This window comes from Macrotis lagotis, chromosome 1 (genome assembly GCF_037893015.1).
Source record: "Macrotis lagotis isolate mMagLag1 chromosome 1, bilby.v1.9.chrom.fasta, whole genome shotgun sequence".
Lineage (NCBI taxonomy): Eukaryota > Metazoa > Chordata > Mammalia > Peramelemorphia > Peramelidae > Macrotis > Macrotis lagotis.
The window spans coordinates 644,868,771-644,881,877 of NC_133658.1; the positions used below are offsets into that span (position 1 = coordinate 644,868,771).

General features: G+C 34.0%; 1 protein-coding gene across 3 annotated transcripts in view; it reads left to right on the forward strand.

The window, feature by feature from the left end:
• The window catches only part of ARHGEF12 (Rho guanine nucleotide exchange factor 12), a 205,178-nt gene that overhangs the window by 159,982 nt on the left and 32,089 nt on the right, over positions 1–13,107 (forward strand). For all 3 annotated transcript variants that reach the window (XM_074215280.1, XM_074215282.1, XM_074215281.1), the window contains 12 exons: positions 2,946–2,988; positions 3,517–3,622; positions 4,024–4,161; positions 4,573–4,605; positions 4,877–4,991; positions 6,742–6,847; positions 7,151–7,363; positions 7,721–7,853; positions 8,719–8,754; positions 8,886–9,040; positions 11,348–11,494; positions 12,897–12,982. In XM_074215280.1, the coding sequence (XP_074071381.1) occupies positions 2,946–2,988; positions 3,517–3,622; positions 4,024–4,161; positions 4,573–4,605; positions 4,877–4,991; positions 6,742–6,847; positions 7,151–7,363; positions 7,721–7,853; positions 8,719–8,754; positions 8,886–9,040; positions 11,348–11,494; positions 12,897–12,982 (1,311 nt within the window). The remainder of the gene's footprint in view (positions 1–2,945; positions 2,989–3,516; positions 3,623–4,023; positions 4,162–4,572; positions 4,606–4,876; positions 4,992–6,741; positions 6,848–7,150; positions 7,364–7,720; positions 7,854–8,718; positions 8,755–8,885; positions 9,041–11,347; positions 11,495–12,896; positions 12,983–13,107) is intronic.

Sequence of the window (13,107 nt, forward strand, 5' to 3'; positions counted from 1 at the left end):
GCCTCACTTTCTATTGAGGAATGCATTTCTAAGTTAATGTGTAGAAAGGTTGAATTAAAGCATAAATGTACACGAGGATGTGTGTTAGAGGATGATTCATATATTTATATGTCTGTACACACACACACACACACACACACACTCTCTCTCTCTCTCTCTCTCTCTCTCTCTCTCTCTCTCTCTCTCTCTCTCTCCTTATAATACCTGCCTAATTATACTCTAAGTGAGATGTCAACAGTTTGGCACATAATAAATATTTTAAAAATAACAATACTTAAGGGAAAATGTTATATATATATATTATTAAAACTCATTTTCAGTAAAATGTTCTGTTTTCATTAAAATTGTTAATACTGAGTTGTGTTCAAATTTCCCAAACGTACTTGAATTTCATGCATTTTCATTTTATAGTAACCACAAAGGATAAGACATCATTGTTGGCTTTAAAATTTTTTTGAATAAGTTTGTATTAATGTCTTCTGTTTTTTTATGTCATATTTAATCCTAGTAAACCTTCCTTCTTCCAGAAAACCATCTCACATAGCACATAATATTATTAGGTCTTAAGCTAATATTAATGTCCTTCCTGTTATGAATTTAGTTTAACCCAGTTTACCTGCTTTAGATAATGCTTATTTAGCACATAAGTGGGGATTTAAAATAAACATTCATTTAAATACTTTCAGAAGTTGTAACCTTTTAAAGTGCCTAATTCAGTCAAATAAAAGCTTTGAAACTCAATTTTTAAGAACTCCCCTATTATATTTCATACAGAAATATTATTAGAGGTCTCTTCTATGTTCTTCCCTTACCCTTTTGTTGAATTACTAGAACCACAACTTGCAACTTTTGTGACTTATTATTCAGTTTTAGAGCTATAGACCTTTTTAAAAGGTTTGTAAATGAAGTGGTTATTATATATAAATCAAGTGTTTTATATATCCTTGAACATGCTTGGAGGGAGAATATCAAATAAAGTTTAGCTAAAAGCACCCATGGTATAATCCATTCATTACTTTTATTCAATAAAGCATAATAGCAGAAATTGAAGCAGAGGTGATGAGACTCTAAAAAATACATTTATATCCAGTTCTTCCTCAAGTAAAAAGTGCTTCAAACTTAAATAGAAAAATGACTATTTTTGCTATTTACAAAATAGCACAAATTGTTCACTATGCTTATCCCAAATAAACATCTTTGATTTTTTTAACTCCAAATTGAATCTCATATGAACTTTTTTTTTTAGGTGTCTTTTTTTTTTTTTTTTGTAAGGCAAGCAGGCTTAAGTGGCTTGCCTAAGGCCACACAGCTAGGTAATTATTAAGTGTCTGAGACTGGATTTGAACCCAGGTACTCCTAACTCTAGGGCCAGTGCTTTATCCACTACACCACCTAGCCTCCCCTCATATGAACTTTTAAAAACTATATGATTATATATACATGAGACTCAACATGATTTCATTCCTGTATTTTTTGCTGATCAAGGCATATCACTCTCCTTCTTCCTTTATAGACTATATTCATGATTAACTGTCACCAAAAATATTCCTCACCTAGTAGCCAACCTTCTGGTGATTAACTGTCTAAACTTAATCTGTCTCTTAGATGGTTTGCCATCTGGACCTACACCAAAACCTTTGCTGCACAATAGGAATTGCCAGGACTTGAATCTTGCTGGCATACATAGTCTTTGAGAACTCAGGTGCATCTCAACATGATGAGATAACTGAGAAGACCTTGATAATGTTTAAATTGTATTATTTTCTCCATATTCTTTCAGATAAGCAATTAGTTGATTGTAGTACCTTTAAATTATGTGAAATTTACTTTATTTTTACTTCAGAAATTTATTTTGTAATAATTAAGTTACTCAGTAAGCATGAATTAAGTGCTTATTCTTTGCCAGGAACTGGTTTAACTTCTGGGGTTATCAATATGAAAAGGAAAGAAAGTCTCTGCTGTCACAAATCTTACAATCTCATGGGGGAAAGCAGTATACAAAAATGAAACTGAAAATCAAGGAGAGTGGGGGAATTGGGGGAGGGGTGATGGAATCCAAAAGGGTACAAGTAGGTGGGAAACAAAGAGATGACTACTTTGGGATCCCTGTTTAAATGGTGGCTTTGGAGAAGTTCTGTTCTGCTCTACAGTGCTCAGATCATTGGAGGAGAGAGTACCATTGAGGTATAAGTTGATGCAGTCTCAGAGGATGATTAATTTTATAATGATTATAACTAAAAAGGATGCAAAATTTTTATATTGTATTGAAATTATTTGTCCTCTTCTGAAGCATGAGCTCTGTAAACTTACATAGCAAAATGACTAAGAAGACATACTGACTAAATATATAGTGTTTGTTATAAGTATCTAAAAAAGTCTGATTGAAAGCCCCAAAATGAGTCTTTTCCTAAAGGAAGATATTTGGTGAGTCAAATATAAAAATGTTGTAGATATATCAGATTTAGTTAAGTAGGGACAGTCAACAAGATTGTAAATACTAAAGCAAACTTATAATCTCATCAGTGTGGGTACTTCTGATAGTCTGACCTTCTACTGGTGGAAGACATCCCACACTTCATCCTGTGCAGCTCTTGTCCCAGGCAGCCCACACATGTACTACATAGACAGTCTACTCTGGGTACTATACTCCTTCCTCTTGGTATTTTTTTTTTTAACATTATATAGATAACAGTGTTAAAATTTAAACTGTTAATCTTTAACCTTGTAAAGAAAAAATAAATTATTTGCAATAAGCATAAATCAGTGTGTATGTTTATAAGTCAATAAACTGATCAAGTATTATTAATGTATCAAGCTAAGCATGAAGGAGCACATAGAATCTGGACTATATCTCCTTCATAGATGTATCCGTATATACATTTGTTGAAGGATATACACAATGCTGTTTCTTATCTTTTTCTCCCCCTCCCTTTTTTTTTTTGAAGCACTTGAAGGTTTCTGTTCCAGATGAAATATCTCTAGACCTGGGTAAGTAAGTCTATGGTACCTCAAGTCTCAAAGAATAAAACATACAGAGCAGCTTGGTGATGTAGTTATTAAGGCACTGGGGTCTGGAGTTATCAAGACCTGACTTAAAATCTGGCCTCAGATAGTTAATGGCTTTATGACTGGGTAAGTTATTTAACCTTTGTCTGCCTCAATTTCTTCATCTAAAAGATGAAGATAATAATAACATCTATTGCCTAGTATTGTATGAACATCAAATTAGATAATATTTATAAAGTGCTTTGTAATCCTTAAGTTATATATATAAAAACTGTTGTTGTGATTGATATTTTTGAGAGATTGCTAAATAATATTTTACTTAGGTCATGTCAAATGGATTTATTTAACTTGAAGGAAAGATACATTAGCTAGTCACCAGGTTGTTTCAGAGGTTCAGACCCAGAACTGAAAAGCTATGGGATAAGAATTTAGATAGAACTTAACATAAAAGGTAGTATTCTGGGGTATCTCACAGTATCTTCAAATAATTCCTTTCTTATTTCTCTTTAGAGAAGAGGAGGCCAGAACTTATTCCAGAAGATTTGCACCGACATTATATCCAAACTATGCAGGATAAAGTCTATCCTGAAGTTCAGAAGCACTTGGAAGACTTTAGGTTTGTATATTGGCAGATTGTAATTAATTTTATAATTAGAGACTGTTTTAGGTAGAGTTAAACTTTAAAACTCCTGCTCCTTGTCTTTAGAGGCATAGTTCAAACCAGTCTTGAACATCTTGATCCTCTGTCTGTGAGAGGAGTAGAACTGATATATCATGGTTCATTCTTCCAGTTGTTTTCAGTTGCAGATTTCTGTTTTGTATTTGAGAAATTATAGCCCTTCTGGAGCATAAAATCTCTGTTCTGATGTGTGATGGTCTTCAGATTTTCTTCCCCCAGCATCCCAGGTGATATCATCTTAGAACATGTCATTAATCCCAAAGACAGAAACTGTTAGCTAGAGGAACCTATAGTCCAAATTCTTTTCTAGTGTCTAGTGTTCATCTTGCTCTTTTCAGGCAGAAACGAAGTATGGGGCTAACCTTAGCTGAGAGTGAACTAACCAGACTTGATGCAGAGCGAGACCGTGATCGGGTAACCCTGGAGAAAGAACGGGCATGTGCAGAGCAGATCATTGCCAAAATTGAAGAAGTATTGTAAGTAATAGGAGGATTATAAAAAGGAACTTTCTTTTATCATAATAAAAAAATGGATGAATCAGTATAAAAAAATTTATGATTTCCTATTACTGATTTCCTACCCTTATTTTCTGAGAATTTTTGATAAATGAGTAAAGCTTTTTTATGTCAAATATTTATTATCTATTGTGGCTTAAATTTCATAGTTCACCTTAGTTGATGAAATAAAAGTGAAAAAAATTTTAGCTCCATTGTATATTATTAGACTGCCTCTAGCTTCAAATTCTTTTATTTAGTGCCATGACTTTGGCATCTACTGTCTTGAGTTTATGAGTATTAGTCTTAAATGTTGTGTATTAGTCTTTAAGTGATGAAAAGATAGCTTATTAAATTTTAATTCATTGTTTCTAAACTGTTTTTTGTTTGTAGGATGACAGCTCAGGCTGCTGAAGAAGACAAGAGGTAACATATTAATTTTCTTGCGTTTTCAGTGGAGTAGTAGAAAACTCCCTATCCTAATTTTTGACTGATTCTTTGTGATTTCTAAGTAATATAACAGTCTCCCTCTAGTGGCGTATATGTACAAATAGACTTCCTAGACTCTGTGAATGGAATTTTTTTTCATTATAGCTGTAGATTCTTGTTTACACTTGTAGCCTTAGGCCCTCTAGGTCCGTAAAAGGTCATCTTTCCTTATCAAAAGTAACAATTGAGTTAACCTTTTCTCTTCTAGTTCAACAATGCAATATGTGATCCTCATGTACATGAAACATTTGGGAGTGAGAGTAAAAGAGCCTCGGAATTTAGAGCATAAGCGAGGTCGCATTGGATTTTTGCCAAAAATCAAGGTACAAGGGGCATAAAAAAAAGTTTTCTGTATTTCCATTCGGATTTCTACCCTAATTCTATTTGTATTGGTTTAATTTTCCTCATTGTGTATTTATATTATTGACATCTACCCCCGCCCTGCCCCCCCCCCCCAGTTTTTTCCTTGGCTATACACATTATTCTATATTACTCTCTAGCAATTGGTCTTCTGTATCATTGTTTTAATTTCTCAAATTTGTTTCCCCATTTTACTCATCCTTCCCCTGTCCTACTTTATTCAATTTTCATAAAAATATAATATGTTGTCAAACCTGCTTCGGTCTTCTGAAACTGTCCTTAACATATTTCTATTCAAAGTGGTCTTTACTTCTGATACTGACATATTGTTCTGTTTAGCTTTTAATGTGTAAATTAATTTTCTATTTTATGCCTGGCTTCTAGATTTAGAGCCTGTTTTTAATGGTATTGTGCAGTATTATTTATATATTATTGTTATTATTTTACCTGTGATAGTTATAAAAGTGCTTTGATTTAAATTGTTGATCCTCTGAACAGAAATTGCGTCAGGCAGATATCAACTCTTAGACAGTAAGGATTTTGCTTTGCTCACAAGACCAGGTACATATTTTTCACCAGCAGGACATATTCTTGTCGCAAAGTAATATTATCTTTTGTATAAAAGGGGCAGCATAGGAGAAGTAGGAAGGGACATTGGATTTGGAGTTAGGAGACATAGCTTCCAATCGTATCTCTTGGTGAGCTAGAGTAAGCCACCTCTTTGGGTTACTTACCCAGTTGTTTCATCTATAAAGAAAGTTCAGTAGAATAATCTCAAAGTTGCTATCTAACTCTTTGTTTGTGATCCTAAGATATTATTAACCTTCCGTTAGTAGGCCTAGTACTTAGAGTTGTCTAATAGTGTAGATAGAGTGATTGAATTTATGTTGCTCTATACATATTTTTTTGCCTAATGCTCTTGAGATCAGTAGCCTGAATTGGGAAAATAATTTTGGATGGTATAAACAACTTCCCATTTACACTCTTGTTTATGTCTTGTACATATTTAGTTGTGTGCATATTGTCTCCCTGAGTAGAGTGGAAGCTCTTTGAGATGAGGACTGTGTTTTTACATTTCTTTGTATTCCTAGCTTTTAGCACAGGGTATGATACATAATAAGCTCTGAATAGTAACCTTGACTTCCTGTTACTAAAAGAGGTATTTAGGGGGCGGCTAGGTGGCGTAGTGGATAAAGCACCAGCCTTGGAGTTAGGAGTACCTGGGTTCAAATCTGGTCTCAGACACTTAATAATTACCTAGCTGTGTGGCCTTGGGCAAGCCACTTAACCCCATTTGCCTTGAAAAAAAAAAAACCTAAAAAAAGAGAGATTTAGTAAATATTTCATATGTGTGCTAATGGATTGAAATTTCAAATATAAAAGACATCAAGGACTCTTGTATTTTAATATATAAGCACAACATATGAAACAAATCAAGTCTGATATACTAAAAGATCAGTCCTATGAAGGTACCCTATTAGTACCATTGTAATCAACTCATTTAATCATGAATGAATTTTCTACATTACTCCCATGGTATATTTACATACTTGATCTTAAGTATAAGTGAATAGTAAGTTAATGTATGTAAACCTTTATAGTCATTTTGATTTCCACCCAACTTTCAAGAATATAGTTTTATTTTCAAGGACCAAGATAAAATTGATACTAAAAGATATTACATGTTTTTTAATTTTTGATTGTTTACTATAGCAAAGTATAAAGAAAGATAAGGAAGGCGAAGAAAAAGTGAAGAGAAGAGGATTTCCAAGCATTTTAGGACCCCCAAGGAGGCCAAGCCGTCATGACAGCAGCGCAAGTATGTTGGTTTTGAAAATGCTTCATTATTCATTGTTTCCACTTGGAAAATCAGATGTTTATTTCATTAGATGAATTTTTAAAGAGTTAAAAGTGACACCAATCCAAGAGACAAATATAGGCAAATTTATAACCACTTGCACTTGTAGCCATTTTTGCATATAGATTTTCATCGCTTCTTGGTGGTTTAGATATTTATATAAAGCTCATTTTCACTTTTATTGAGGAAATACTTTGTTGAATTAGCAAAAATCAGAATTTTATTCTGGCCTTCCTGATTTCTAATTATTTTCTATCTGTTCAGTTGGCAGAGCCATGGAACTACAAAAGCAGCGCCATCCCAAGCACTTATCCACACCCTCATCAGTGAGTCCTGAACCTCAGGACTCTGCCAAGTTGCGCCAGAGTGGAATCTCCAGTGATGTAGCAGATGTTATGTATGTGCCTGCTAATCCCATGTCTTCTTTGACTACAGGGACGAGTGCCTCCCAAGAGGGAGGGAAAGAGAATGAAATGGGTAAGTTGATGCTATAAGGCAACATGTTTCAGATTCTTGGTTAATAAGAGGCCTATTCTGTTGGATTATAGCAATCAAGAATTAATCTAACCTCATAATTACTTATTTTGAATTTTTATTACTTATCAGAAAGTAGTAACTTCTGAATTGCTCAAATCTGGACTATTCATAAACCTTAGAAATTGTTTCCCAAATTACTCAGGGCAGAATTTAATATCTTTAGATATTTCTTGGACCCAACCCTTCATTTGTTTTTGAAGATTAGATTGGGTTTCTTTAAAAAAATATGTGTAATTGACAAAAATTTTGCTTTAGTGAATTTGAGTGATATTTAAATACTTGATCTCTTTTTTGCAGGTTCAAAACCCATTGGAGAAGCACCTGGTTCTGGAGATTCTACAGATGGTACACCACGAACTCCCAATACAGTCTTTGATTTCCCAGCTCCACCATTAGACCAATTGCAGGAGGAGGAAAGTGAAGTAGAAAGGTAATGTTGATCACCCAGTCAGTGAGAATTTAAGGCATTGTTTAATTACTTTGGAACAATAAGCATATAATATGACTTGATAAATAACCTCTCTTCTTCACAAGTAACCTTTTGAAAATTGTCATCCAAACTGAACTAATACTGAAGCTCCAAGAAAAGATAATGTTAAACTATTATAATATTTAGAAAAATTACTTTTATGTCATTGAGGATTTAGTCTATACTTTAACTGAATGTATGACATGCATTTCTTTTTCCATCAATGATTTTTATTATGAACTTGACCAAAGTCACCATATATTGAACATTTCAGTATTCAAGGAGGAGAAATAAGGATTATATAATATATATGAAAATATGAATTTCTATTACATTGTGTTTTTTAAAAATCTGTATTAAATTTAATATGATAGTAACAAAACTGCCCTGCTTGTCTATCACCTTCTGAACTTAATGCTTTCTAATATGTATTTCTTTAGTTTTGCATTTTGGTTTTTTTGCATCATTAACAATACCTAGCAACATTTCTTCATCCCGGAGAAAGCCTCTCTGGTAACACTTAAACATTTTCAAACAAAGCATTGTCATACATTCATCATGTCTGAAAATATATAACTCCTTTAGTCCATTGCTTATTCTCTGCTCCTTTAGTCCATTACTTATTCTCTGCCAAAAGAGGGAAGTATGCCTCATCTGAAGTCATTGTACTGATTGGTCACTGATTGGTCAACGGTTATCAGAATTTTAGAGGTTATTTTTCATTAATGTTGTAATTATTATATAACTTGTTCTCTTGGTTCTACTCATTTCACTTGGTATCAGTCTAGTATTTTTTCATTTTTTTTAAAAATTTCCCTTTGTTTAGGTTACCTGAACATGGAACACCAAAATCTTTTCGAAAGTGAGTTCTCATTTTAAATAGCTTTCAGCAAAATCATATATTAAGATAGTTATATTTTAATATCACTAATTGCTGGATTTTAAACATTATTATTATTAGATCTCAAATAATTTTGATCTTCTCTCTTTTAGGCTTGACAATATAGGTTTTGGGGAAAGTCAGAGTGAAGATGAACAGTTTGAAAATGACTTAGAAATGGATCCACCAAATTGGCAGCAGCTTGTTAGCAGAGAGGTCTTATTAGGGCTAAAACCTTGTGAAATCAAACGGCAGGAAGTGATCAATGGTAAGCTTAATCCCTTTCCTCCTTGTCATCTTCTGTAGGAATAAGGCAACCTTGAATTCTGTCAGTGTACCCTAGCCTCATAAAATAAAGTAAGACAAGATGAACCCTAAAAGTATCTACTATCTCTAAATTTTTGGTCATTATCCCAAATGATAAGGCAGCCTTCAGAATATAGAGAACTATAGAACTTGTAGCAGAGATCATCTGGTCTGATCCTTTGTTATAATGCCCATTTTTGTGGATGAAGCAACTAAGACCAGCACATTGCTAGTAGGAGTGGATGCCGGAGGTCTCCTATGTCATTATAGAGTACTTTTCCCCCTTAGACTATATATTTGTGGCAGTGTATAATAACAAACTATCCATTACCTTTAGAGTAGAACTGGAATGAACTAGAATTTCTACATCAACAACAATAATAGGAATAACTAACATTTACACAGTGCCACTATGTGCTAGACACTGAACTAAGAGTTTTATAAATGCTTTTTCTCATTTTATCACTGCAACCTCCCTGGGAGGTAAGTTCTCTTATTATCATTTTTCAGATGAGAAAATCAAATCAAATAGAGCTTTAGTGATTTGCCCAGATGTCAGACTAGTTACTGACTATCCAGGGTACCACCTAGGTGCCCATTCATTATGTCCAGACGGAAAAATATGACCAGGAAATATTATCACTTCTGAATAGGACCCTAGGACCCAGTCTAAAAACTGTAGCCCACATGTATTATCACTACTCACTCCAGTTTGTGAAGTTGAAGTAATCAAAAGGATGCTTAAAGATATCATTGCCAGAAAATACACTCCAGCATATCCCACTGATCTATGTCTGATTATGGACCTGTTGTTAGACGAGTTCTGTTGTCCAAAGACTAGCATAGCTGAGTCCAGAGAATACATCTTACCATGGGGTTGACCCTCAGATCATGACTTTTTCTTTTATGTCAAAATAGTAAACGAAGATCATCTGCTTAAACATGAAGAGGTACTCACCATGGAGCACCTGATGTGATAAAATCACAGGTTTTTTAACTGTAGTAAAGTTTTTTAACCATAGCAATTGTGGAACTTAAGTTTGTTGGCAAAAACCCATAAATTTATGGTGCTAGAGTTTTGATAAAACTGTAATGTTCTGTTAAAAAGTTAATTATGGTGAGGTCATTGATTGTTATTAGCTTAAACTTCCAGAAATTTAGAATTATGCTATGCAAATGATGAATGCTTCCTCCTTGGCAGTAGGAGGTCTTGTGCTTAAGAAAAGAGAGAGCTGACCTCAAGTTCCACCTCCCTAGGTTCACATCAAGTGTGTGGAACTCTGAACAAGTCACTTTTAACCCCTGTACTCTGGGCAGTTCTCTAAGATTGTAAATTGTAGAGAAGGTACCAATTTCACTTGGCAGAGATATTTTCCTCACCTGAGAATTGCCCGGATTAGTGAAATCCCAGGTCCAGATTCTCTCTCTCCCTGATGGTTAGTATTCAGTTGTTTTCCAGTTGTGTCTGACTTTTGGTGGTCCCATTTGGGGTTTCCTTGCCAAAGATTGTGGAATAATTTGTTACTTCCTTCTCCATCTCATTTTATAGATAAGAAAACTGAGGCAAATAGGGTTAAGTGACTTACCCAGGGTTAAAGAGCTAGTATGTATTTGGGGACAGATTTGAATTCAGGAAGATAAGTCTTCTGACTTTAGACTCACTTCTATATTCACTGTGCAAACCACTGCCCTTACTTTATATAAGGTGTTTCTTTCAAGTGCATGATACTATTTTGATTCTTGCAGCAACTCTTTTATGATTGGCAGTGGAGGTATTATAATTTCCATCTTTATTGTATTGATTATTGTTGATTGTTTTAAAAATTACCAAATTCTTTTCTATACATTGTCCAATTTAATACAGCATGAGGAAATTGGATCTTTGAAAGGTAAATTCCTTTTGTCACTGGCTAGTAAATGATAGATTCTGGTTAGAATACTCTTTGCATCAACTCTGCTTGCAGATGGGGAGAACCCTGAGACTCAGAGAGTTTAAATGATCCTCAGTCACCTAGATCATGTGAGACAGAGATCTTTTTTGACTATTTAAGTGTGACATCAGATAGGTATTTACCTGAGCAAATAAAAACAGCAAAAACACTTTCAGAGTAAAGCGGTTGAGTACAGAAGTTAATAATATATCCTCTCTGAACTAAATTGTATATTCTGTAAAATCATCTTTTCTGAACTCTGACTTCTGCTAGTTAGAGATTTTGTTTGACATCATAGGACTTTTCTTGCCTAAAATCACCTCTTCTTTTCTGTGCAGAGTTGTTCTACACTGAACGAGCTCATGTCCGCACATTGAAGGTTCTTGATCAGGTGTTCTATCAACGAGTGTCCCGAGAGGGGATTTTGTCATTATCAGACCTGAGAAGAATCTTCTCCAACCTGGAAGAGATTCTTCAGCTTCACAGTAAGAGAGACTACCACTGAGCTTGATCACTGGAGTACACAGGGTGTAAAAAAATAGGAAGATGGTGCCTGAAAAGAAATAACAAATCTATAAGAAGAAATCTTTTGATTTGAACAGTATTTCCTTTTGACTAAATTCTTGCCTGTTAATATGGCAGTTTCTAGGAAGAGTATTTTACTTTGTGGAATTTACAAATTATTTTATAAGTGCTTATTGATGACTACATTTGTTTAACTTAATGTACAGATTCCATTTTAAAAGTGGAGAAGCTACTCTGAAAATCCAGTGTGAAATCTGTTTCTAATGTTTTTACAAAATTCTGCCTTCAACCCTCTTATCTGTTCTGTATTGAATGTGTTACTGATCTATCTTTTTCTAATGACTTCAACTAATAATCTCTATTCAAATCACTTCCAAATTTATATCACAAGCCTAATTTTTCTCTTGAGTCTTATATCTCAACCTGTAAACAAGATGCTTCCACTTGTATATCCCACTTATGCCACAAATCAACATGTATATAAAGCCAAACTTGGTTTATTTCTCCAATATTTGTTTCTGTTATCTTTCTCAGTGGCACCAACCATGCAACTGAATTCAAAAGCTTGGGTTGGTGTCACTTTGGCTTTTCACCATCCTAATACAGACCCGTAGTATGATCTACTTTTGTCCTCCTTGGGTTATATCTCCTTTCATTCTATCCTTTCTGTGGTTGTCATATTAACCGTACTTATTTGTAATCTTATCCTGTCAGTTTTTTGCTCAGAATACTTCTTAAGTTCTCTATTACTTATTTCTAAAGTTAAATTTTAGCTTAAAACTTCTTAGTGTGGCCCTCTAAAACCTGGCAACACTTTTTTTTTCTGTATTTACCTTTTGTTAACTGCCCTTTATATGTAGTATTGTAGTCAAATTGAAGTACTCATCGGTTTGTTTACCCATGTCATGGATCCCTATTTTTTCCTTTTTTTTCATGCTATTGTTGCATTGATATGAAATACTGCTGTTTCTCTATCTACCTACTCCCAATCTATGAAATCCTAACCATCTTTTAAGGCCCAGTTCAGAGGACTATCTCTTGAAGACTTCCCCAGTCTCCCTCCTCTCCCAACTAAATAATTATCTTTCCCACTTTAGACCTCACATAGCACTTGCTTTGTACCTCTCTTATGCATTTGCCATATCTGTCATAATTTTTTGTGTATATTTATTTCATTAATATTCCTTCTGCCTCCCCCAAATGCACACTATATTGTTTGCTCTATGAGGGAAAATATCTTTTCTCAAATTGTTGTCTCTTCCAGAATATAGCTGAGCATATATTAGACCTTTAATAAATATTTGTTGAAATTTAAGCTTATGATTAAATTGAGAATGATTTTTCCCCTTGCTTTTTTTTAAGTTGGTCTGAATGAACAAATGAAAGCTGTTCGAAAGAGGAATGAGACTTCTGTAATTGATGAGATTGGAGAAGATTTATTGACTTGGGTAAAAAATTTTACTTCGAATATTTCTAGAACCAATTGACTTGCAATTAGAGTGGAAGTTGGATAAATCTAACTTTTCCTAAAATGTGCAGCTGCCACCCTTTATAAACCTGAACTCTCTTGGTT